The following is a 26960-nucleotide window of genomic DNA, read 5'->3' on the forward strand; positions in this document are numbered from 1 at the left end:
TTAAAATATTCGATACGACAGAGCATAAAATAAGCCTGAAGAATCAAACACCCCAGTTCAATCAAGATCGACGGTATAACTGCCAAGGTTATTCATCTTTGCATGATGATTGGTCTGCATTCTGCGACTCCCAAGTACTGACCAGGAAGTTTCAGTTCTGGCCACATAGGCTCTGAACAATGTAGCGGTAACCTATAAAACATCTTTTCTGAAGAAAGACCTATAACTCCATCGGTCGTTCTTCCTTGGACAGCCTAGCCTAAACCTGTTCAGCCATAAAAAACAAAAGAAGATGTTAGCCGCAACACTTTTAATTCATTCCAGTACTACTGATACAGTACCAAACATGTGGTAGTCAAATCAATTGGACTATTTGCTGGAACAAACGAAGAGGAGTGACATCCCTGCCGCGCCTCTGCCATGTGCTTTGGCCGAGTTCCTACAGGGCATGTGGCTTGGTTCCACAAATCCGTAATCGGCAGTTAGCAGTTAGACTCGCTCCAACCGGCGCGCCAACAGCCAAGGCAAATGTAAATTGGCTCCCGCAGCGGCACTGTAGCGCACGGCACCGCGTCCAACCCGGCATGCAAACGCGCGTTGCAAAATGGATTCTAGGAGAGAGAAGCGGCAAAATGCCGCCCGCTCGGCCCGGAGGCAAACGCGATTCGGCCAACCGCCAGCCCGCCCGAAACAAACGACCAGCTCTCCCGCAGAGGACCAGGCGGACGACGAGCGACGCGGAAGAGGAGCAGGGAAGCGACGACCCAGGCGGCGCAGACACGCCGGCGAGCAAGGTGAGCTTCGCCTTGACCTTCCCCACCTCGATTCGTTGTTCTACCCTAGGGTTCTGGGTCAGATTTCGCATGCACGGCGAGCTATCCATGGGATGGGGAACCGATGGGTACCCTAGGGTTCCCCAATCGATCTAGATTTGCTAGGTACGAGTGTATTTGCGCGGTTTTGTTCGATTCCAATAGCATTTCTACTCTGCTGTGCCGCAGAGCCTCAAAATCTGGATGGGGAAGAAGGGGATCGGGTCTAACTTGTTTGCGTCCCCTTCCCATTCCAGATGACGTCCCCTGAGAAGACCCTTGATTTCGCCATTGACTCCATGGCCGATGCTACCACCCTTCCTCTGACAGTGATGCCTAGTTATTCCAGTGTTTTAGAGGAGGCTTTATGTATCTTGTTATGTGGAACTCTGAACTAAGTTTGTGTGTTTGTGAGACCTTTTGCAGTACACCCTGTTTATGTAATTTATATGTACTAGACTTTGTGTTTCTTGTGATCTGAACTTCGTGAGACCTGTTGCAATGCACCATATTTCTTGTAATATATATGTACTATATTCTGAACTTGCATGTGTGTTCTTTGTGATCTGAACTTGCAATTGATTGCATATGTTATTGCAGAATGGAGGGGCATTTGTCAGGATATGGTGGTAATACCAATGCATCCGAAGTGTTCATGGCAAATGACTTCGATTTGGAGTTGCAAACTACACACATGGTATATCTTTACTTTTCTTCATTGTTTGTAGAGAGTTACATGTTAAAAAATTGTGCCTAATTCCACTGCTTTTGGACTGAAGGAATTTAGTGAACCCAATGTGCCATCTCAAGTAAACACTGAAGAAATTGAGGAGATAGATGGGGAGCAATTTGCCACCGGTGCTGCCAACAAGAAAGGGTTTTCTCATCGTGGTAAAGCATTCCTCCCTCAAGAGGATAGGGTCATAGTGTCTGGATGGCTCAACATTTCCACAGATGCATGCATGCACAGGTACCTTTTGCCACACAGGGTCATTGTAATCTTCATAGAATATTGACATAATGACCACACAAAATTACATAGTTCTTAAAATGATTGCAGGTGCATCCCAGACTAGCAATGCATTTTATGCTAGACTGCATAAGTATTTTCTTGAGAATTGGGACATAGGTAGCAATAGAACCCAAGTCTCTATTCAGAACCGATGGACTACAATACGAAAGGCAGTGAGCAAATTTACTGCAATTCATTCGGCTATTCAGAGAAGGAATGAAAGTGGCAAGAATGATTTGGATAAGGTATTGACTTATGTCTCATTGTACTGGTTGTCTGCTTCAAATTGTACTGGTTGTCTGCAGGTCAAAGATGCTATAAGAGTTTATGAGCAAACCAAACCATGGCAGTTTGCACATTGTTGGGAGATAATGCGTGAAGAACCAAAATGGAACAATTACCTGTTGGAGTGCAACAAGCCTAAACAGCCTGTGAACAAAGATAATCAGCCAGCTCCTGCATTGGAGACCCCTGCTACTCGTGCACAGATTGAAAGACCGGAAGGCCGTGACAGCGTGAAGAAGCGGCGTACAGCTGTAGAGGAGTCATCGTAAGTGTTGCTGTCGAAATGTTGCAGAAAATACATAATAGAGGACAGCAGCTAGATGAACAAGAAGCAAAACAGAAGGAAGAGTTGATTGCTATTGAACGGGCGAAGTTTGACCTACAGCAAAAAGCATTGCTTGCTAAGATTGAACAAGGGGAGAAGAAAATTGAACTGCAGAGGGAGATCTCTCGTGACCAAAGGGAAGTTTCCCTTGAACAGATCAAGCTACAAAGAGATATAATGGAAACCAACAGGTTTCAGACTGAAGCCCAAATAATGTTCACTGATCTGAATTCTTTCTGTCCTTCTGTTCGGTTTTGGATTGCCAAGAAACAGAGAGACATACTGGAGAAGGAAGGAATAAACCCGGCTAAATCTACCTCTGGTGCTACAGATGACCATCACCCCTGATGTATTATGTTTGATTTCAGTGATTTCATGTGTTAAATTTCTTATTGTTGAACAAAACTGATGTGTAAGATTATGTGTGACCAATATGTGTGTGGACCTGATGTACTATGTTTGCCATTTCATTTGTAACATTGGAGCATGTGGACCTGATGTACTATGTTTGCCATGTTGTCTGGTACTCGAGAGCTGTCTGGTACCCGAGAGCAACAACAATGTTCTGATTACAACAAGTTCTGGTACTCGACACCTACACATTGTTCTGGTACCTGATTACACAACACAAGACCTAGCAGGACCTGATTACAATGTTCTTGTAAATATTTATAACAACAATGTTCTGATTACACATTATTCTGGTACTCGACACCTACACATTGTTCTGGTACCTGGTACCTGATTACACAACACAAGACCTAGCAGGACCTGATTCCAATGTTCTTGTAAATATTTACAACAACAATGTTCTGGTACTCGAGAGCCAGAACACAGCAAAAGAACCTGACTACTACTACTAGAACCTGAGTACTACTAGAAAGTCCAGAACCTGACTACTACTAGAAAGTCCAGAACCTGACTACTACTACTAGAACGTGACGACTACTACTACTACTACACCAAATAACCACTGCAATTCAAGACCACCAAAATGACCACTGAAATTCAACTACTGCCGAGACCTCCGCGCATATGGCCCTATCTCGTTTCCTTTCAACATCCAATGGTGCTCAATGAGGTCTTGTTGCAGGCGCTTGGATGTCGGCCGGTCCTGGATTTTATGGTATGCAGCCATGTAGTCATTAAGCTCGGTTATAGTTCTGTCCCTAAGAATTGGTGGGTCATTGGCCTCACGAAACTCGTTCTCATCTGTCTCCATGTCCCGCTCCGACTCTATAATCATGTTGTGAAGAATGATACATGCACGCATTATGGTATTTATATCTTGAGGACTCCAGAGTCTCCCGGCTTGTTGAATTATCCGAAACTTCGACTGAAGGACACCAAAACAACGTTCCACATCCTTTCTTGCAGCTTCTTGAGCTTCGGCGAATGTCTTGTCCTTCGAATTTATAGGGTCACTTTTAGTTTTAACAAACGTCGCCCAATCAGGATATATCTTATCGGCAAGATAGTATGTCATATCATACTTGTTACCATTCACAAAGTATTCTACGGGGTGAGTTCTTCCATTGGCCAGATCATCAAACACATGTGAGCGATCCAACACATTCAAGTCATTGCTTGATCCTGGCATTCCAAAGAATGCATGCCAAACACGCAAGTCTTTTGTTGCAATAGCCTCAAGGACAACAGTCGGTCGCCCCTTTCGTCCAATATATTGCCCTTGCCAACTAACCGGACAAGAACCCCACTCCCAATGCATGCAATCGATACTTCCAATCATCCCGGGAAAGCCTCGAGCCTCATTCTCTGCAAGAATCCGATTCAACTCAGCCTGGTTAGGTGGTCTTAGGTAGTCTTCTTCAAACTCAGAAATGATCGTGCTGGCAAACTCCTTAACACATTCCAAAACGGTACTCTCTGCCATGGCATAACCATCATCAAGGGAGTCAGCTATAGTGCCATAGGCAAGCATCCGCATAGCCACAACGCACTTATGCTTGCCATGAAATCCCATGCGTCCAAGGCCATCGGCTCTCTGCTGAAAATATTCGTTCTTGGCAGCAAGCTTCTCATAGATGTTGTTAAATACACTTTTTTTCATCCGAAAACTACAACACAGTCATACAAGCGATTGTTAACAAATTGCAATACAATAATCTGACTAATCAATTGCTTGTAGGTGCCATCTTTACCGGCGGCGGAATGTGGCGTCGTCGAACATAGGTTGTTCCGCGAAGTAACGCTTCACAAGCTCAGCCCAAGCGCCTTCCCTATCCCTCAAAATAACACGATGCATCGGAACTGATCCACCCCATTTTCGAGTACGGCGTGATGTGGCCAGGAGGACGGCCTGACTCGCCTCGGCTTCAAGACGGAGCCTTCTCTTGCGTGCACTCGAGAACACGCCTGACACAAGCCGCACCGACGACATGGAGATGATTGGGGGAGATCCTGCGAGTAAACCAGAGCACCATTACTACGGCAATACGGAGATCGATCACAAGAAGGCCGCCAGGAACATTACCTGTGTTCGTCGTCGCGCCGTCGTGCCGTCGTACCAAGGAGTAAACCGGACAACGCTCGCGCCGTCGTAGGGTCCAGTTGATAGGGAAGGCGCCGTCGTTCCTACAAATGCAGGGGAGGGGCAGGTGGGTCCTGCCGTCGCACTCGCGCCGCCGCCTCCGGCAGGTCGCGCCGGCCGAAAATCGTCGCGCGCCAACAGGCGAGGCATGCCCTCTACGGTTCGGGATGGCGGACGAGGGAAATGTCCCTGCTTTGGCGCCAACCACACTTTCGCAGGCTGCGGGAGCCATTCTGGCTCGGCGCGTTGGAGACCCGGCGGGCCAAGGTGGGCTGGCAAAATAGCTCGGCCTTGCAAACCACAAAATGGCTGCCCAAATTGGCTGAGCCGGGTTGGAGTCAGCCCTAGGGCCAGTACGTCCAGGTCGTGAGCCATTCTGACACTCTATTCGGGAACTTTATAGATCTGCAAGTAGCTGACAATAGGACCCAAGTCGGGTAAATTTCGCCAGACAAACTAGCTGGCATTGTGAAATGAGAATGAGTTCAGAGTTCAGAAAATGCCCATACACGGAAAGCAGAAGAGGAGTTCAGAGTTCAGAGCAGGCTATATATCGGGTGAACGAAGTGGGTACAGAACTGCGGTAGACATGGGGGCTAATTTCTACACGGTTCAGCCGGTTGAGAAACACGGATACCATACCACCAAGTTCCTCGTATATGTACACAGCAAATCGGATGAGAAGTTAAGGTTAACTCACGCATCTCGGTGGCTGCAACTTGGCTTAAAGTTTCAAGGAGCGATGATATCGCGAGAGGCCATGCAATGCAAGCAGCAGGCAGTGATGAACAATGATCACTTGCTCGATTAAGGCCAGTGGAACAACCAGGCGATCGAATCATGACGGCGCGTGCGTGGATCCCAATGATGATGAGAGCTCGGAGCTGATCATAGTCCAGGTAGATAAAGAGAATCAAGCGGCCAGAAGACTCATAGTCCCAGGCAGGCAGTTCGTTCGTTAAGAAAAGCGAAAGGCAAAGCCTGGACGATCAAGCTACGTGCCCACATCCTCCACGGATCGGAAGAGCGAAACGGCGAGCTGAAAGCCTGAACTCTGGAAACAAGATTCAGTAGCCAGCCACCATGGAACACCGTGGCCGTCTCGACGGGCGCCACGCGTGCCAAGCCGGCCGCCAGGTCAACAAAGCGCCCGGGACCTGCGCAGTCGAAGACACAGGCGGAACGGACCCCGCAGATCGATTCGTTCAAACTCCAAAGCGAGGAGCTAAACGTACGGTAGTACGAGCATGGCCCCACCGGAATTATACGTACAGCTACACGAGCATACCGACATACGCACAGCATCCAATCACAAAAGGATAACGGCGTTCTCGCCGGCCGCCCGCAGCTGCATGATTCTGGCCGTATCCGAAGGCCGCCCGAGCGCACGAACGCGAGCGCGCCCTGCGGCGAGTTCCGTAACGATGCGCACAGCGTGCCCATGTGACCAGGCCCCGGCTTTTCGTTGCTCGCCATCATCGTGTTTCCTCGCCGCAGCGGCACCCGACCCCATGCCATGCCATAGCATGCGATTCTTTTCTTTTCCGCTGGTCCGATCCGTCCATCCGATACGACCCGGGCAGGCCCTGCTGCTGCTGCCCTCTAGCTGGCCCTTCACGGCCACTACCGAGCAGCAGCGGCGCCCACTCAGTCACTATATACAAACATGGCGATCGATCGAGCATCCCTGTCTGTCTGTCTCGGTTCGTATTGTTTTATCGTATGATGCCATGTTCGCGTCCCCCCACCTGCTGCAGCGTCGTCGTCTGGTGCGGCCGGTCTTCCCCCTCGCCTTTTCTGGGCGGATTTGGTGCGCGCTAGCTCAAGATCACTGTGCCCTCTCGCCTCGCTCGCACACCCGTGAGCTGTGGAGGTTGCCGGCCGGGACTACCTGTACCTCTAGGTCTGTACTGTCTAGCTCATGCATCGCTGTAAGAATCTACCCACGACCACGATCATCTGCGCGTGCATGTATGCGACTACGCGTACGGTGCCAGGAAAATATCGAGAGCATCGTGATCTTGCCGACTGCGGCGGCGGTTTGACCGTCCGATCGATGAGCTAGCCGATGACTTGTCCGGCCAGGGTTTTACCTGCACGGTCTCGTCGTCGCGCGCGCGCCGGCCACCCGCCACCTTGTGAGGCGCCAGGCGCTACGGCGGCTGCCGCGTGCCGCCGCGCGTGCGTCACCGCCCTTGACGACGACGCGGACGCACGGCGGGGGAACGAGGTGTAAAGGTTACACTCTCGCAGCCAGCGAGTGCGTAGTGCAGCCGTGCACGTCACACCCACCACACACGTCACCGCCCGACGTGCCACCTGGCACCTATGCTTGCGCCCCCGCACGCGTCAGCGGAAGGAGCCGCGCGCCGCCGGGTGACACGTGGCTCCGCGCCCGGTCAAAAACTTTGCTATCGATCGTGCTGCTTCCTCCTGGACGGCGGCATGTGCCAATGGTAGTGCACGGGACTACGGGAGGGAATGGGGGGAAACGACGGGGGTGCCTGTACGTGGACGCGCCTGGGTGCACCAAAGCAACATGGCACGGTTCGGGCGGGATAACGTGCAGCGCCTCGCGATATGCTCTATAGTAGTTGCCGATTTGGACGTTTTGTTTGCTTGATCTGATTGGGCCCAGATCTTGCACGCAAGTACAAGAGCCGAGTGGCATGTAATCAGGCTACTGCTGCGTGTCCGGGTTCGGCGCCCGTGCTGATTGGAGAACCGGGCCTCTTGCGATCTGATTGGAATCGCCAATCACGGCCCGACGGTCGCGAATCCGGCTGTTGGAACGGTGATTGGCATCCTATGGCCGGCCTCGAAATCTGGCAACAGGAATCCGCTGCGCATGGGCGCATGGCAAAAACGGCAGCATGCATTTCTCGCCGTCGGCATCTTCTGCAGATCGCATTGCCCTTAATTTTCACTTGAACATGGACCGGCAATCTTTGTTTTTAGAGAAAGAACAGCAAAAATGATCAGCAGTCCTGCATGTAGAACAGGATTTCTACCATTTTTTGCCGACGAAGGTTTGATTTGCAGAGGCTGCCTTCTCTGGGTTCATATTCGTAAAGATGCTGCTTTCTGGTACAGTTTCTAAAAGCCACGGATGAGGGAGGAGAGTAGCGAGACCCACCACATGAACATGGCTTGCAACTAGCCTACGGGTGAGGAGGGCCCGAGGCCCACGAATGGACAGCAAATCTCGCCCCGGAAGCGATCGGAGACCGAACCCGAGGCAGGAAACGATCCCCGACCCCGGCAATCAATCACACTTGTCAATTGCCAACGAAGCGCGCACAAGCCGACCCAACCCAACCGCGTTCTATCCACGGGCAGCGCAGCAGCAGGCAGCAGGCAGCAGGCAGCAGCGGGTGCCGCGCCTTGTGTTTATAAAAGACGCCGTCTCCCCATCGCCGTGCCGGACGCACGCAGCCAAAAAGCACACGGGGCAGAGCTCGACTGCTCGAGGAGGCGGGAGGCAGGGGAGGCGATCGGAATGGCCGCTCCTCTCGCGTAGCAGAGTGTTGCTTGCTTCCTTGCTGCGCCTGCTGCTTCTGTCACTTGCCATTGCCACTGCGTGAGCGAGAGGAAGGCGGCGTGAAGGGAGCAGGTAGGATCGAAGAAATGGCGGCGCGCGGCCACGTGCTGGCGCTGCTCGTGCTGCTCGCGCTCGCCTCGGCGACCGCGGCGAGCGGCGGGCGGCACCCGCACCAGCACCGGCACCGGCACGGCAGGAAGTCGGCGCGGCTGAGGCTGATCCCCTCCGCGCCGGGCGCGTCCCTCGCCGACCGCGCGCGGGACGACCGGAACCGGCACGCGTACATCAGGTCCACGCTGGCGTCGCGCCGCCGCGCGGCGGAGGTGGGCGCGTCGGCGTTCGCCATGCCGCTCTCGTCGGGGGCCTACACCGGCACGGGCCAGTACTTCGTGCGGTTCCGCGTGGGCACCCCCGCGCAGCCGTTCGTGCTGGTGGCGGACACCGGCAGCGACCTCACCTGGGTCAAGTGCCGCGGCGCCGCCGGGTCGCCGCCGGACGCGCAGCCGCCGGCGCGCGAGTTCCGGCCCGCCGCCTCCAAGTCGTGGGCGCCCATCGCGTGCTCCTCCGACACGTGCACGTCCTACGTGCCCTTCTCCCTCGCCAACTGCTCCACGCCGGCCAGCCCCTGCGCCTACGACTACCGGTCAGTGCCCCCCGCCACCGCACACCTCTCCCCTCCTCCCTCCCCCCTCTCGATGCCATTGCCGTGCCTCGTACTCCATCGATCGATCACCTCGTACCGCTCGCTCCACTGACGCGTGCTCGCCACTCCACCGGACCTCTGTACGATACGGCCCTGGTGGTTCCGGCTCCGGGGGGCGACGACACGGCCGCTGCCGGCCGGCTGGCGCCCGCAGCCCCGAGGCAGGCAGCGGCAGGAGTAAGTGTTGGTTGGTGGGCAGGGTGGGTGGGTCAGGATCTCGCGCGCGCCATTACTCGCGCAGCATTTTTACCGGGCGCGCGCGCCCCCTGCTCTGCCGGCCTCGCCGCGGCAGAGCGCGGCATTCAATTGGCACGCTCGCCTGACGTGCTCGGGTCGGGGCGCGGCCGGGTTGATGTGCACACGAGTTCGTGCTCGGTTGTGCGTGCCCGCCCTGCCCTTTTCTTCTGGGGCCGGCCGATTCGATCGGAAGCTGGCGTTGGGTCGATGGCCTCCAGCTCTCCATGTGCCCTGTGGTTGTCTCGCATTTCTTGCACTTCACTCCTCTCCCTGCGAGCAAGCTCCAGTTGAAACGGTAGGACACGGTTCACGGCGACACCCAGTAATGTTAGGGATTGACCAGCCGGTACGCCGTACTGCTACGAGTGGGGAGTCTCCAGGCTGCCAAATCGGATGGATGCGAGGATGCGGCGTTAATGTAGGGCCTGTTCGTTTCCTCCTATCTAAACTTTAGACCCATCACATCAAAGAGAATCTTGCTATTTAGAAGTACTAAATAAAATCTGTTTATAAAACTTTTTGCACAGCTAGATGCTAATTCGCGAGACAAATTTAAAGAGCCTAATTAATCCATAATTTGCCACAGTGATGCTACAGTAATTGTTCGCTAATCATGGACTAATATACCTCATTAGATTCGTCTCGCGAATTAGCACTAGGGTTCTGCAATTAGTTTTGTAATTAGACTTTATTTAATACTTCTAAATGATAAGATTCTCTTTGATATGACCCCTCTAAAATTTAGGTAGCCGGAAACGAACACCCCCGTAGTTGAGGTGGTCTGGTTGCCGCCGGGGCCGGGGCGCGTCGTGGGGACGGGACGGGAGGGGCACGGAGCTCACATTTAAATCCTGTTACCGGCACCAGTCGCTCTGCCCTGCGCGACCCGGCCGCGGGGCTCGGCAGGCACGCCCCCGATCATGGCGCGCACGTTACCGTAGGGCGGCGTCGCGGCCGCCGATGCGCTGTCGCTTCCGGGCTCCGGGCTTTTAAAATTGGGGGTGGGGGGGGGGGGGGGTGGCAACTTGTCGCCCGCGGCGCTGGCTGACGGGTGACGCCGCGGCCTCGCCGAACACGAGCAGAGGTGCCGCGGAGCAGGTGCTCGGCGCGCGCGCGCCATGTGCTCAGGCAGGCTAGGCTGGCTGGCTTCCCCGGGGGACGGCTCGTGGCCCCCTTCTTCTGGCAGATTGAAAACGTCGAGAAGCTAAATGTTTCCGGAACTTGCCATTTATCCGGATGACCCGTGCCCAGACGCTTCTGTCTCTGGAGCTGTTACTGCGATTGGTGATGGTGTGTATGCTAGGCTCTAGTACTGTACTGCTGCTCGGCCTCGTACTGGCTGTATGGTGGGAGCACAGTAAACGCGTTGCTGATTCAAGCTGTCTGAGTGCTTCGTCTATCCTTGAGCGATCTCGTTGTCCAGCTCGGCTTTTGACCGGTCTCGTTGCCATCGGTGGTCGCTAGCTACGTAGCATGCTTTACAGCTAACAATTACAGTTTAATTGGTCAAATGCACCGTACTAACCGAACTGGAAGAAAAAAAAAATTCTGAAATGGAAATGTGCTGAACTTTGGAACCTCTGACGACTAGTCCATTTTACGATCCAAGGCTCTGTCCCGGCCGTAACCATCGTATGAGTTGGGATTACGCTTTTCCAGCCACTTTGCCCGCTCATTGAGCTCCGCTTTACAGTTCATGACGAGACGTATCTTTCCGTTTTCCAACTGTCTAACGATTCTGATTCAGACCATATCCAGGATGAGTGTCTTGCAAGCCGGCTCCTGCATCGATGCCGACCCCCAAAAAGGCCTGGGTCCGGTCCCAACTCGAATCATACCACTGACATCACCTCTAATCCAGTACTAGTAATTTACAAGTGCATTTCGAGCTAGACCCGTGCCATTTTTTTGTAAGCATTATTTCAGCGTGTTGCTGCAGAATCTTTCCATGTGGCCACTACTCATGCTGACGCGGAACTAACGTTACCTAACCGTCGTGGCAGGTACAAGGACGGCTCGGCGGCGCGCGGCGTGGTGGGCACGGACTCGGCGACCATCGCGCTGTCCGGGAACACCGGCGCGGACAGCAGCAGGCGCGCCAAGCTGCAGGGCGTGGTGCTGGGCTGCACGGCCTCGTACGACGGCCAGAGCTTCCAGTCCTCCGACGGCGTCCTCAGCCTGGGCAACAGCAACATCTCCTTCGCGTCCCGCGCCGCCGCGCGCTTCGGGGGCCGCTTCTCCTACTGCCTCGTCGACCACCTCGCCCCGCGCAACGCCACCAGCTACCTCACCTTCGGCCCGGGGCCCGAGGACGCCGCCGCCCCAAGCCCCGCCTCCGCGCCCCCCGCGCCGGAGCAGACGCCGCTGCTGCTCGACCGCCGGATGAGCCCGTTCTACGCCGTGACGGTGGACACCGTCTACGTGGCCGGCGAGGCGCTCGACATCCCCGCGGAGGTCTGGGACGTCGAAAGGAACGGCGGCGCGATCCTCGACTCGGGGACGAGCCTCACGATCCTCGCCACCCCGGCGTACAAGGCCGTGGTCGCGGCGCTGAGCAAGCAGCTCGCGGGGCTGCCGAGGGTGAGCATGGACCCGTTCGAGTACTGCTACAACTGGACGGCCGGCGCGCCGGAGATCCCGGAGCTGGAGTTGCACTTCGCCGGGTCGGCGCGGCTGCTGCCGCCGGCGAAGAGCTACGTGATCGACGCGGCGCCCGGGGTGAAGTGCATCGGCGTGCAGGAGGGGGCGTGGCCCGGGGTGTCGGTCATCGGTAACATCCTGCAGCAGGAGCACCTCTGGGAGTTCGACCTCAGGGACCGGTGGCTCCGATTCAAGCACACGCGCTGCGCCCAATGATTCTGACGGCGCGCACACGATTAATCCATCCATCGTCTTGATAAATTTGTAACGGCCTTCGAGTGAGTGTTTCTCTAAATGGAAAGATAAGTTTTAGCGCGATGGGAAAATGTTCAGCTGAAATCGCGCTTCTGCACTTCTTGTGATTTGCAGCTCGAATTTGCTCGCCTGACTGCAAAGAATCTCTGTTCAGACCTCAGACCGCAGGGTCATGGAACTCAACACACAAAATGGACCTGACTTGTAAAAACAAGGTTTTAAATAGCTGGAAGGGCAGCCGCTGTGGCATTTAGCCCGCTAAATGCTGTAACGGCAGTCCTACCGCTAAACGTCTTAGCCGGCAATTTAAAACCATACTAAAAATCATCTGAATTGAACGATGTGAAATGAAACTTTGCAAAATTTCACTGCAGTACTGAGAGAAATACGGTGCGCGCGCACGCACAACCAAGTTCTAGAAAACAATCGGGATAGTGCTAAGTTCATGATAACGGGTAGCAGACAACGCGGATTCAGGAAATCGGTATGGTCTTGTGATCTCCCAAACTGAACATACGATGAGCTCCACGAATTTCACAAAGTCACTGAACATCGAAGATAACAGTTTAGTACATTATGAGAACTCGCATCACAAGTTATTAATACTTGCATATTTATGAGATTTGCATGGGAAATCAGGTACGCACAGTTTACGCATGGACCACAAATATACATAGAAACATCGAACATTATTCCGTGAAGAAATGGATCAGCTAGATGGCTTTCGATTAGCTTGAGCAACTTCATATGGGAAGCTCAAAAGGAGCATAACTTGAATAATACTATAGATATTTCTTTTGAAGGTTAAGTGTGTACACATGCGTTGTATTGTATCTCAGGACTTGCCACATCGACGCAAATAACGTCCATTGGTTAGTGTTTGCTTGCCATAAATAGGGTCCATTCAACTAGTTTCTCAGGAATTACACGTCAGCACAAATGCCATCCACTGGTTCTGCTTAGCTTTGCTTCCCATAATTAGGGCACACCAATCAAACGTCGAAAAGATTTTCTAGATATCTTTCTTGAAAAACATGGTAGTTTCTGCCATTGTGTGAGGGAGACGACGTGAAGGAATCTAGGATCACAAAAATGGCGTTCCGAGGCAACCTGCTGGTGGTGCTCGTGCTTGCCGCGTCGGCCATCGCGACCGGCAAGTCGGCGAGGCTGGAGCTTGTCCCCGCCGCGCCGGGAGCGTCCATGGCCGAGCGGGCGATGGACGACCGGCACCGCCACACGTACATCACCCAAAAGATCGCATCGGGCCGAGGCGGGAGCCGGCGGGTTGCGGCGGAGGTCGGTGCGTCCGCGGTCTCCTTGCCGGTGTCGTCGGGGGCGTACGCCGGCACGGGGCAGTACTTTGTCAAGTTCCTTGTGGGCACGCCAGCGCAGGAGTTCGCACTGGTGGCGGACACCGGCAGCGACCTCACCTGGGTCAAGTGCAATGGTGCCGGCGGCGCCACCCCGCCGGGGCGCGTGTTCCGCCCCGCGGACTCCAAGTCGTGGGCGCCCATCCCTTGCTCGTCGGACACGTGCAAGTTGGACGTGCCCTTCTCCCTCGCCAATTGTTCCGCGCCCACCAGCCCCTGCGCCTATGATTACCGGTCAGTACCGCCACCGCGCCATTGCCCATCCACCGATCTCCTCTTCTTCTTCCTGTCAATTCCATCGTGTTCTTCGCACTGCGTGCATTCAGACAAGTCCAGTCCTCCATTGGATAATTGGATTGGGAGATGAATGAATGGTATTCTTAGTTCTTACCAAACCATTGTGCACGGCAGGTACAAGGAAGGCTCGGCGGGGGCGCGCGGCGTGGTGGGCACCGACTCCGCGACCATCGCGCTGCCCGACGGCAAGATGGTGCAGATGCAGGACGTGGTCCTCGGTTGCTCCTCAACGCACGACGGGCAGAGCTTCCAGGCAGCGGACGGCGTGATCAGCCTGGGGAACAGCAAGATCTCCTTCGCGTCCCGCGCCGCCGCGCGCTACGGGGGCAGCTTCTCCTACTGCCTCGTCGACCACCTCGCCCCGCGCGACGCCACCGGGTACCTCGCCTTTGGCCCCGGGCCAGCTCCCAAGGACTCGACGCCGGCGGCCCAGACGCAGCTGCTGCTAGACCCCAAGATGCCCTTCTACGGCGTCAAGGTTGAAGCCATCCACGTGGCCGGCAAGGCGCTCGACATCCCCGCCGAGGTGTGGGACGCCACGAAGAACGGCGGCACAATCCTCGACTCCGGCACGACGCTGACGGTCCTGGCCACCCCGGCGTACAAGGCCGTGGTCGCGGCGCTGAGCACGCACCTGGCCGGGGTCCCCACGGTGGCCTTCCACCCGTTCGAGCACTGCTACAACTGGACGGCGCGCCGTCCGGGAGCGCCGGAGATCCCGAAGCTGGCGGTTCAGTTCGCCGGGTCGGCGCGGCTGGAGCCGCCGGCGAAGAGCTACGTGATCGACGTGAAACCGGGCGTGAAATGCATCGGCGTGCAGGAGGGCGAGTCGCCCGGGCTGTCCGTGATCGGCAACATCCTGCAGCAGGAGCACCTCTGGGAGTTCGACCTCAAGAACCGGCTGGTCAGGTTCAAGCAGTCGACCTGCACTCGATGATCGTACGTTGACCTTGCTGATTTTGCGAATTGCAAGAACCTTCGAGTGAAAATGTAAAAACTTTCTGAGATACAAATTTTAGCGTAACGAAACCGTAAAAACGCTCTGCATAAATTAAGTTTCTGAATGAGCATCTTACAGATGTCATCGCCTCAAACCTGACAACGCTACAACATAAGATTTGAGCAAACGAGCATCAGCAAACAATTGAAGAGACGTCAGGCGTCCAATTAACATAAGTAAAAGCACACGTTCTGGGTACACATTATCTATCGCAATGGTTAATGATCAGCAATTCGGTAGCAGCAGCGAAGAAGCTCAAGAACAGACATCACAGAGCATCGCGGTTCAGCAACGGAAGTAATACTAGCATGAGAAACGGATGCAGCAGTGAAGAATTTCAAGCGGGAAACATCTTTTTAGCTTTACCTAATTGACATAAACATAAAAAAAAAACTCAACATTAACTACTTGGGTACATACTGGTACAAGCCTACCAGTCACTTCTTGCTTCTTCTCGCATGGTTCATGTATACCCTTGTGCCAGTTCCCGTGTGTTTCAAACGGTTTCGAGCTCTCGATCAGGGACGTCACCGCCACCTGCGATGGTCTTGAGGCGGACGCTTTCGTCGTTGACAGTGGACGGAGAAGCATCATCCTCTTTCTTCTTCTTTGTGTACTCTCCGTAAAGGTACGAGGCGAGGCCCCAGAAGAAGAGCGCGGTGGCGACGGCCTTCTCGGCGCCGAACGAGTCCCCGAACACGACCACGCCGCCCAGCACGTTTGCCGTGAGCACGGCGGCCATGCACACGCCGCTGTGGAGCGACGACGTCAGGTAGATCACGCCGGCCGTGCCCATGAAGCACGCCTGCCACGTCAGCACCAGCATCGCCACGACGACCCAGTACAGCGCCGTGGAGCCCTTCCAGCGCGCCACGTCATCGCGGGGGCCTCCCACGGCCGCCAGCCCGATCGCCGCCACCAGCGAGGCCATGGCCTGCATCACCACCTGCACCTCCACGGCCAGGATGAACCCGCCGGACACCGCCTTGCGTTACAGGAGCTCCATGACGGGGAGATACGCGGCGAAGAGCCCCGCGGCGCCCAGCGTGACGACGTAGCCGATGATGTAGTGCGACAGGCCGCCGCCCTCGGGGCTCTCGCCGGACTCGCGGAGCGCGAGGAGCACCGAGCTGATCGTCAGGAGGATGACGGAATTGAGGTTGACGAAGGTGAGCGGGTGGCGGACGATGACGGCGGCCAGCACGAGCGTGAACGCGAGCTGCATGGACAGCAGCAGCGACGACGTCGACACCGGCTGGAACGACGAGCTGTACGAGAACAGCAGGTTGTTGACGCCCATAAGGGCGCCGATGACCAGGCAGCCGCCGAGGAACCGCGGCGAGAACCACACGAATGGGCGCGGCGCAGCGGCAGGGCGGCCGGAGGCGAACACGGCGGCGACGAGCAGCGGGAATCCCGCCGACTGCACCAGCGTGGCAACCCACCGGTTCTGCCCGCCGTGCGCGAAGTAAAACCGGGACAGCAGGCTCGCCGCGACTGAGCCAACCAGCAGCGCTCCTTAGTTCGCCAGCAGGAGGAGTATCCGACGGCTCCGGCGGCGCTGGTATTCGTCATTGGAGATGGATGATGACTCGTTGAGTAGGCGTCAGCGTTAGTTATAATCGAGATTTCGGAGGAGACCAAGACTAACGGCCTAGTTTACTGGAAAATACAGATAGATCGCCAGTTCCCCTGCGAGGATTTTGGGGTTTCAGTTACTAGTGTTCGACCGTATTTTTTATTAACATTTTTATATATTTTTTTGGCGGGTCCTTTCTCATACTGGGCCATGGATATGATTTTTCTGGAGAGGCCCATTTTCTTCTAATCAGTTCACGTCTACACGGGCCAGGATAATGATGTCCAGAAAGGGGCACTTTTCTGGAGCGGCCCACGGCTTCATCAGACTTGCCATCTCAAAATCCTAATAATTTACTCTTTGTTTTGTGGTAGTCTTCTATAAGAGATAAGAGGTCCCCTGAAACGACAGTAGACAAAGAGTTTATGGGGCACGCGCGCGTGATCGACAAATGTTAATAGGGATGATACGACGCACAGGGATATACATGGACACATATGCGCATATACGATACTTCCTCCCTTCTAAAATATAGACCGTTTTAGATTTTTAGATTCATTGTATTTGTTATGTATTTAGATATAACGTATGTCTAGATGCATAGTAAAATCTATAAATTTTAAAAAATTAAAATATTTTATATTTTAAAACGGAGGGAGTACTTCATAGTAGCCAATATGAAATGGTGGCACCCTAGGAAGTAGACTGATGGAAGGCTGATGGCATGGATGCGTCGTTTGATTTCCGTTTATAGGTGGTGACCGTCTTATAACGACTTAATTTAATGGATGATGACCAACCTTGCTGCGTGACTATATATCCCCATCATGTGTCCTGCAGCACTACAGCAACTTCATGTCATGAGCGGTGATGACGCCAATCATATGGGCGCCTGATATGATCACAGCAACATCCTTTGCGCTATGTACAGTCGGTCAGTCAGTCAGACGTCCATGTACAGCAGTTTTCTCCAATCCAAAGTTCCAGAACTGGGAGTCTGGGACAACTACTGTAAACAAGTGTATACATCCACGTTTTGGTGCTGTCTGCACTAGCCTCTCTCTTCAGCGTGCAGAATTTGTTTCTTCTCGAACAGTGTGTGCAGAATGACTGTACTAGTTTGTCAAGTTGCAGGCCACTACCATAGTACCATGCCATGTAGTACCTCACCAGGTACGACTGACGGAAGCTCATCAAACTGTTCATGCTGGTCTGCAGATCCGTCCAGCAGGACCTACGGAGGCTACCCCGTAGAGCTACTTGAACCGTAGTAGCTAGTGACGCCTGACGTGTCGGACATCTAGAAGGCTTATCCTAACATCCTTCATCGTTCCATAGCTAAAAATGGGTCGGCAAGCTGATCATCACCGAATGAACCCGTTTATCTGAGCATGCTGTGATGAAAGAATAACATGGATCGCATGCGTCGTTTGATAGATCCATCTAGCTAGCGTCCACTTCTTTTCGTTTTCTTAAAGCCGCCCTTCAATCGACCGGCCGGCTTGCTCTTGCATAGCCAGTTGCCACGACAAGTGTCCACGCCTAGCTAGCTCCGATCGCGTACTAGCTCGATCGCCCTTCGTCGCACAAGACCACGCAACGACACTTCGTCGCACAAGGGCCTCTCTAGCTAGCTAGCTTTCCGTCCATGCCAACGTCGGAGACACCCGCACTCCTCGGCACGCACTGCACGTCTCCGGCCCTCTCATGCCGATCGACCCCGCACAGCAAATGCGTGCCGATCCAGAGCGATCTCCTGACGAAACATGCATGAAGCTTGTTAGTAAAAATAGCATCGCCGATCCAGTCTTTCCATGCATCTTCCTCTCGATTCCTTGTAGTTTCCAACCAACCAAATCCGAACGGAAACGAAAGGGGGCTAGAGCTAATAACTGGCGACCTCGATGCGTGCCGCGCCGCGAGCGTATCATCATCCGGGCGGCCTGCGGCGCAGCGCGCTGTCAGGCCGTGCGCCCGTGGGCCGTGGCTTTGCCTGGCTGACGCGCGCACAGCGCCACGGCGGCAACGTGGAGGCGCGCCCGCGCGTGGCCCGTCCGCCCGCTCGCGCGCCGTGGCCTCCGCACGCCGTGCTTGCACGCACCGGGCCGGCCGGGACGATGTCGCCGCGCGTCCGGATGACCACGGCCGCGCGCGCATGCCGCCAGCCCCCCCCCCCCCCCCCCCCCCCCCCGACCGGCGGACCGAACGACGCCTTCGCCATTCGGATCAAACCGTCACCTTCTTTTAGTTTTAGATGTATAGTACTTTTTTTTTTTGCAGGCTTGTGTTCACGGCGTCATTGGTCCAGACTTCCAGTGTGCTCCTACGGATGCGGCCGGAAGGGGTCACGGCTATCTTGGCCGGATTCTTGCTAGTGAAGTTTGGAGCTTCTTTCAGGTGCGGCTAGTAACGCATGCTTTTCTCCACTTGTTTTGTGGTGAGGCTCTTGTAACGCATCCACTAAAGTTGTTGTGTGTTGCACAAAATTTCGGATGAACAAGCATGTCAGGAGGTCGAGGGCAGGATGGTCCTTTTTTTCGCTATAGCACCCGGCGCGCCAATATAGAACTGATGGGTTCTCCTACTTCATTTCAATTTGGGAAATATCTAAAACATTAATTAGCTAGATTCTCCCCTGATTTGCACAAGAACATTCGCATCAATGGACTAACGCGAAATCCAGATTTGGTATTTTTTCTGAATTACATCTCCTCAGTTTGTACAACTGGGCAATGCAGGTAAAAAGAACAGCTAGCAGCAAGAGCTGTAATTCAAATTTCTACCTTTGTGTAAGCAAGCTCAGCTCTCCGAGCCAAGGACGGCACAGTTTTCTGATCTCGGGTTTCGGCACATGCTTTCCTTGTATGCGGCGCACAAAACACAGCATGTGAACGCTACGCGAGCCGCCAACGCTCCTTCCGGGTAATCCCTCTCCAGAATGGATAGAAGACAATCCGGGCCTGCAAACGATAAGAGAAAGAGGCATGCTTTCCATCCCATCGCATCGAGCTCTTTCCGGTTCCAACCCAAGCACAATCTCCACCGCCCCAAGTCGAACCAAATCATCCAGACGAATTCAATGGCTGACCACGAATTCAAACACTTCCACACATGGTATGTGTATGTGCGTCGCGGCTACCACTGCCGTAAATAATTCAATTCGGCCGGAAATTATGGCGTAGGCTGCTAAACTTTGATCGATTTGATACCTATCTTGAGCAGTAGTAGTAAATGAATGCAGTGCTCCATCAATCTAGACACGTCGGTTCAATGCATGAACTGCTTTTGTCATATGCTACCTGTAAAAATTAAGTTTGCAGTTGTTTTTTTTGTATTCAATTACAGGCCTCTTTTGAATTTAGCAGTGTTTGATTCGAACCAACGATCAAATAGAATCAGCCGCGCGACTATTTCCTTTTCTTTTTTTTGCGCACAAGCAGCTGAAAATCCAAAATTGCCCACGAGCCACAAGGAAAGAGCAGATCCATCTATATATTCGATCCCCAACGCGACCTCGATATATATCGATCCCCACGCGCTTATGCCGCATAGCCGAGACGTCGCCACCCGCCGCCACCACCCGTTCCTCCTCCTCGACGAGTCGTCTGCGGCAATGGCAGCCACCGGTGCTGGAGTCGCTGCCGGTCCGACGCCCTCGGCGTCGCGCCGCCGGATGCTGCTTCTGATGGCGAACTACGCGGCGCTGCTGCTGGGGTCGGTGGCGTCGAGCCTGCTGTCGAGGTTCTACTTCGCGCACGGCGGCCGGAATCGGTGGGTGGTCACGTTGGTGCAGTCGGCGGGCTTCCCGCTCCTGGTCCTGGCCGTGCTGGTCGCCGGCCGCCCCGCCGCTGCGCCGCGCCCGTTCGTGTGGTTCTCGCGGCGGTTCCTCGCGGTGTGCCTCGTCATCGGCGCGCTCATGGGCGCCAACAACCTGCTGTTCTCGTACAGCACGTCGTTCCTGCCCGTGTCGACGTCGTCGCTGCTGCTGTCCACGCAGCTCGCGTTCACGCTCGTGCTCGCCGCCATCATCGTCCGCCACCCGCTCACCTTCGTCAACCTCAATGCCGTCATCCTCTTGACGATCAGCTCGGTGCTCCTCGCTCTCCGCGAATCCGGCGACAGCCCCGAGGGCGGTGGCCGGTCGCACTACCTGATCGGCTACGTCGTCACGCTGGGCGCCGCGGGGCTCTTCGCCGCGTACCTGCCCGTCATGGAGCTCCTGTACCGCGAGGCGGTGTCCGGCGGGTTCATCCTGGCGGTGGAGGTGCAGGCGGTGATGCAAGCCATGGCCTCTCTGGAGGCGGCGATCGGTATGGCGACGAAGGGAGGCCTGGACGGCGAACTGGCGCGCTGGAAGGGCTCCGCCGCCCTGTACTGGGTCGTGGTGCTGACGCTGGTGCTGACGTGGCAGGCGTGCTTCATGGGCACGGCCGGCGTGATCTACCTGACGTCGTCGCTCCACAGCGGCGTGTGCATGACAGCCGTGCTCGCCGCCAACGTGCTGGGCGGCGTGGTCGTGTTCGGCGATCCATTCGGCGCCGAGAAGGGCATCGCCACCGCGCTCTGCGCCTGGGGCCTCGCCTCCTACCTCTACGGCGAGTACACTAAGAAGAAGAAGGACGACGCCGCCGCCGCCGCCCTGTCCGCCGCCGACCTCGACGGCGTCCGAAAGAGCCTCACTGCTGGCGGTGACGCCGGAGGCGAACTGGAAACCGTCTGAAACAATCTAAGGGCCGGGGGCACGGATTCCATGTGATCCGGGAAGAAGCAAGAATTGCAACGGAAAAGGGTGTAGTGCCCCCGGAAACAACGTGGCATTAGGCGCAGTAGTTGGGTCATGTTACATCGATGGATTAGGTAAATGCTACAAGCTCGCTAGGGACAAGAAGGGTGTATAAGTAACCCGACTTGTAACTGATGTCTGATGACCGCCACAGTTGGTGGCTGCTAGCTAGCTAGTGAGGTTTCACTGGTTGATCAGGATTTAGTGTAGCATGGATGGGTGGAATACAACATGTAATCTTGTAAACCTGCTGTACGTCATCCTGACTCGTTGCCATCAGTAGCTGTTATTGAAGATAATCAAGATATTATTATATTTTCACACCATTTTTTTTTTGCTCCTGAATTGGGTCAACACTCAACAGCTGATCTCCTAGCTAGGTAGCCTTACACTCGACGGTCTTGTAGGTATTTGCCTCACCGTTTCCATTTGGGGCTTTGTCATGGATCATCTTGAGACATCTTACAGAATGATAGATTATCAAAATGGTTTTTGCGGTTGTTGCTATCTTTCAGACGTCTGAAAATGGTGAGTTGTTCAGTCGAGCATTGTTAGTTGTTGGATCCAGATCGCATGTCACTTGTCATTCCTCTTGTTCATCATATTTGGTGATTCACCGATTTGGATAATCTGTTTCGTTCCTTGTGTTCACCCTGCTAGCACCGCCCATCTCTAACTGCAGGTAGCCCACTGGATCCTTAACAGTTGCTCACACCGCCACACTAGTCTATTGTTGTCGTCCCTCCTTCTGACTCTTCCTATCCGGCAGCCCCCTCCGTGAACCGATGGACGATACTCATGCTTCAACACAAACCCATCCTCCAGGCTACAAATCTTTTTTTTAATTGTGCCAACTAGGATTCGATCATCCGAAGTTTCGAACTCATGCCTTTTGGCCTTAATATCATATTGTGTTATGGATATGCACCGACCAGTTTATCCGAAAAGCTTGCTGTAGAGAAATGCGGAAAACTAATTTACTTGTTCCTCAACACAAGTGCATCCTGACTAACCACACAATCAGAAGCGCATCAGTTGCTAATCATTGCTATTCTTCCCAATCTTCAGTTTTATATTTAAAGGGGACGCTCAGTGTCTACCTTTTGAAAATATATTCACTTGTTTATATTGCAAACAATACGAGTAAAACTCCGGTTCATTGGATGGCTGCTCTTCCGAGAAAAAAATAGTCACCGGCTGAGAATCGTGTGCAGAAGATGCATGCACGTACACATGCATATATGCAACCCACAGAGAAAGCTGGTCCTACTGTATTGCTATATACATGAAACATTCCAATGATATCCCAACCTCATCAGCCCAGGTACATGAACTTGCATTTTTTTTAAAGAAGACATGAACTTGCATTGCAAGTGACTTTGTGTGCGATGGAATCAGTGGATAGCTGCATATACCACCTTTGCTACCAGGTGAATCACACATGTTTCTTTGGGCGTATGCACATCTATGGTGCTACTGCTTGATGTGGATTGATACTACACAGTTCACTGTGAGAGCTACTTCCGAGTAGCCAGCTGTTTTTGCTTGTGCGGCAACTGATCACATGAGAACATGGGGCAGCTGGGAGAGAGCTGATGAGCTGCAAAGAGAATAGAATATGGCCGGCGGCTTGTCTGGCAGGCTGAGGAAAGATGATCCAAACTGAGATAACTACAGGCTCCGCGCACGCATCGAGGTGAATTGCAGATTTGCAGTGGCCGTGGAACTGTGTCGAGCTCTTCCGGTGATCGATTTCAGGCGGCCCAATCATTTGTGAGGTCGGCCGCTGACTCATCGCCGGGGTTTAAGGCCTGTCTGCTTTCACGAGAAAAATCGGTAAGCTAAGGCAACACATATACAGATCTAGAGCGAGGAAAAAGGCAGGCTCCGGCGATCAGGCGATGCATGTCAGTGTGACACGCTGACACTAACGCCTGATGGCAACGGCCAACACTGATCGAGCGATGTGGTGGTGGTCGATAACGATACGAGCGATGCGGTGAAGATGGCGATCGTCCGGGTGTCTTGTGTTGCGTTGTGCTGTGCGGCATCGTTGTCGGGATCGGTGACCGCGACACTTGCGCGACGGGTGAAGCGCGTGGCGACGCGTACGTGGGCGCGAGATGGGGAGGTCGATCGATCGGGTTGTTTTCGTGCTGGGAAATCATGCGTTCCAGCATTTGGGTGTCTTGTTGCTGCTTTTGTTTGTTGCTGTCATGATTGGGTTTAGGAACGCAACTCAACTGCAAATTACTCGGGTCTTAAACATACGATGTTTAGGAAATGGAGCGTGGTTATACACCAAAACTTGCTGTAAAAACCTTGCATCCAGTGATCCAGAACAAGGCCTGAACTGTTTCTCATGGAAATTCAGGCAATGTTTCTCTGGAGCTTCTTCCCTCAAATCCCAACGATGTTCAGACTTCAGAGAGACAGAGCCTCTAGGGCTTGGCTCTAGGCTCTAGCCGACTAGCCCCCTACCAGGTGCGTACGCGCGTTGGATCCGGCACTCTGACAGACGGCGATTGAATACCATTGGCTGATGCCGGCAGGAAATAGGGTCTAGGAGCGCGAGGTACCGGTACTCCATGTGCGCGAGCTCGAACTGGTGGGCTAGGCGCTGATACCCGAGTGCCCCGCCCATGCGAATCCATCCATTGCCACTCCCTGTCCCACCTGCGGCAAGTGTCAGCCGTCGCCGCCGCCGCCGGTGGCCCGCCGCCAATGTGCCACGCCTGCGCCTCCGCTCCACGCGGCCACGCCGTCGCGCGAGGGGCTGCGCAAGCAAAGCAAAGCCAATCAAACCATTGCCAGCCAGCAGGAGAGCCATTGAGGATTGTCGGACTGCGCCGAGTGTGCCAACATCCCCACAGGCCAAACACGTTCGAGTGGCACAGGCCGGCCCGCACAAAGGGGCTCGCCTTGCTCCAAACAACGCCGCTAGGAGCCCAGGACGTCCCAGGCGTATCTTCCTTCCTGCTGCCCCAAGCCGGCCCATCACAGGGTATAGATCTCACTTTAATGGTTTAGAGATCTGGCCTTCATTTCGAAATACTTCATGGTCGGTCTCAAAAGCAAATAAATAAATAAAACTAATTGCACAGATATAGCAAACGTCCTCAAATCCGAGCAATGTCCAGCGATCCAATACCAGCTGGTACGTGCGCTGAGAACTTGAGTCTGACATCGCCAATGTCAAGTGCCCGAGCACTCTCACCTGAGTTCCTGACCGCGCCGGCGCGAACGCGTCCTGGCGCTCTGGCAGGCACTTCCACCCGAAGGCATTCCTTTCATCTTTCAAACAGAGCGAAACAGGGCCTGGGAGCCTGGGACTGGGAGGACCTGGATCCGGCTGCTCCCGTTTCTTCCTCCCCAAACGCTTTGCAGTAATCGGGCTCATCAGCACGCGATCAACGGCAACCGCGTACACGGCGCGCGAGAGAGCGCCATGGCTGGCTGGCCCAGCGTCGAAACGGATCGACGTATCAGCAGTCAGCAGGGCGAGGGAAAACCTGGGACCAGATCACGGACCTGGCCGGCTCTACGGCGGGGGCCGCCGCGGGCGATTCAAACACGCCGCGCCGCGCGCCTGCGCCTGCGCCGGGCGGGAAGGCGCGTCCGCGTGCGAGCCAACCGCCGACCGACCTGGAAGGTTTGAAGCAGCGCGGTTCGTTAGCGCCTAGCGGCCGCGGGCAATGGCGCAAGGCTGCAGGTGACGTGACAGGCGACCAAGGACCGGCGGGCGCCTGCTGCTCCCCGTCATTCTCGCCGGCCGTCTACGTTTTGTCAGGACCCGAGAGACCCCGCGCGTCCCGCCCGCCCGCCGGCCGCCACCGCACTGTCCAGTGCCCACTGGTGAGTGGCGACGCGATGGCGGGTGCTTCCAAGCTCTCGCGATTACTATTTCTATGTGCGGGCTAAGCTCTTCGCCCGGCCGGCCGGCACAGGGCCGGTGCCCTAACTCGGGCCATCATGACCAAATCCGCACGCTTTGATGCAGCCAGCATGATGAGTTGATGACCCGACCTGGTACCAGACTACTACTAGTTGCAAGTTGCAACAAGATGAAGGAAAGGAGGTTCTTCCCTGCGTATGACTGAACCAGCACATCCTGCCTGAGCGTGTCCTGTGCGTGTAAGCTCACGGGCGGGCAAGTGGATGGAGCCATGGAGATGGAGAAGACTGGTCAGGTGGGTCTACCTACGCAACTAGAGTCTTTGCCTGGCGCGGACTCGTGGCCGCCCGCCTGTATTTTACACACTGGGCGCGGTTCGCTGCCGGGCCACAGGCCAGTGAAAAGAACGGCCTGGGCTGGGTGGGGTGGGGTGCAGGGGAGGCAAGCCCAGCCAACGAACGCCTTTGATTCGGTCGCCTCGCCTGGTTGGTACGGTGCTCCCCCTGCCTTTTCTTACCTTTCCTCTTTGGCTTTGCCGTTCCAAGATCCAAGCTCCGCTGATTTCGGATCTGCGTCGCCGGGAGTAGATCCCTGCGCGACTTTCGTTCCCCCCGCCGGCCCCGACGCTGGCAGGTCTCAGCGACGCCCGTCGGTCAGGAGGCGGCGGCGGCGGGGTGCCACTGCCCGACGTCTCGGCGCAGGCGTCCGGCTGTTCCGCGGCGAGATCGTCCTGAGCCGGAGTGGCTGCGTGCTACTCCGGCGAGGTCTCGGGACGCGTCGGCCGACGAGGAGCTCGCTCCTGGCGTGTACGAGCCCCCGTATGTGCTCCTCCCAATCCTGTAAGGTACGTGTGGCCTTGCCGTGTTCAAAAGTCACGTCTTGTGTTTCTGACGCACGCCTGGTCCAACTGTTTTCCGTGCTCGAGTCCCCCAATCTCCCCTGGCCTGACGCTGCACTGCTCCTCTGACAGTATTCTTCAGCGACGAACCGAATCCGTAGTCCCTTCGTTGCAAAGCTTCTGACCGATCGATCCGCCGACACACCGGTGGGATTTCACCGGCCCGAAGACGCTGACTTGCCCCAGACACAGGTCAGAAGCGCTGGTCAATTGCGTGTTTCCTCGTCTTCAGATGGCCACTTTTCTCTCGAGGAGTTGCAGACCACAGATTTCCTCATGGAACCACGGTCGCCACAGGGAGGCTGGGAGAGCATCCAGGCCTGTTTGGTAACAATCGCTGAACCCGTCACATTACCCGAACCTAAACTATTACCAACTAGCCACTGCTCCAGTGGCAAATCGGAGGAAAGATGCCATGGTACAGCTGGAGCCTGGAGCCACGGACAGCGTCTGCCGAATACTAAACTCCGAAGTGGCCAGGTCTGGCAGGTGGCAGGTTTGGCCCTCCCTACGTGGACGTGTATTACTTGTAGCTGCTGCAGAGGTATCACGGTATCGGGTATCCATGGCATCTGCTGCCACCACCGCCATCATTGCTGCAGAATTTTGAAACGCTTCCCCTGCACAGAAACTCAAACCGACACCCATACGTGCCCTGTCCCCAACAACCAACACCATCAAGCATCAAGGTCTCATGATCCTCGCAGCGTGGCAGCAGTGCTTCGTCGAGGAACAAGTGGAGCATGAGTCCCAAGGATCCCTGGTAAATGCAGCAGG

General features: G+C 54.9%; 4 protein-coding genes and 1 pseudogene across 4 annotated transcripts; 3 read left to right on the forward strand and 2 right to left on the reverse strand.

Annotated features, from left to right (window-relative positions):
- Nucleotides 1-3446: 3446 nt before the first annotated feature.
- On the reverse strand, nt 3447-4382 carry LOC112885211. Its single transcript, XM_025950865.1, has 3 exons — nt 4175-4382; nt 3791-4027; nt 3447-3670 (listed from the first exon to the last, which is right to left on the reverse strand). Exons 1-3 carry the CDS (start codon nt 4380-4382, stop codon nt 3447-3449), a joined length of 669 nt encoding a protein of 222 aa, XP_025806650.1.
- A 4011-nt stretch (nt 4383-8393) lies between these two features.
- Nucleotides 8394-12501, forward strand: LOC112883859 (aspartic proteinase NANA, chloroplast-like). The gene is made up of 2 exons (XM_025949114.1): nt 8394-9169; nt 11470-12501. The coding sequence occupies exons 1-2, from the start codon at nt 8613-8615 to the stop codon at nt 12320-12322; spliced, it is 1410 nt and encodes a 469-aa protein (XP_025804899.1). The 5' UTR covers nt 8394-8612; the 3' UTR covers nt 12323-12501.
- A 925-nt stretch (nt 12502-13426) lies between these two features.
- LOC112887153 (aspartic proteinase NANA, chloroplast-like) lies at nt 13427-15068 on the forward strand. The gene is made up of 2 exons (XM_025953250.1): nt 13427-13965; nt 14143-15068. Exons 1-2 carry the CDS (start codon nt 13454-13456, stop codon nt 14963-14965), a joined length of 1335 nt encoding a protein of 444 aa, XP_025809035.1. The 5' UTR covers nt 13427-13453; the 3' UTR covers nt 14966-15068.
- A 456-nt stretch (nt 15069-15524) lies between these two features.
- Nucleotides 15525-17813, reverse strand: LOC112885213 (annotated as a pseudogene).
- Nucleotides 17814-20148: 2335 nt separating this feature from the next.
- LOC112885214 (probable purine permease 4) lies at nt 20149-21327 on the forward strand. Its single transcript, XM_025950866.1, has one exon. The coding sequence runs from the start codon at nt 20149-20151 to the stop codon at nt 21325-21327; it is 1179 nt and encodes a 392-aa protein (XP_025806651.1).
- The last annotated feature ends 5633 nt before the right edge of the window (nt 21328-26960 follow it).

The sequence above is a fragment of the Panicum hallii genome, chromosome 3, assembly GCF_002211085.1.
Source record: "Panicum hallii strain FIL2 chromosome 3, PHallii_v3.1, whole genome shotgun sequence".
NCBI classification, from domain to species: domain Eukaryota; kingdom Viridiplantae; phylum Streptophyta; class Magnoliopsida; order Poales; family Poaceae; genus Panicum; species Panicum hallii.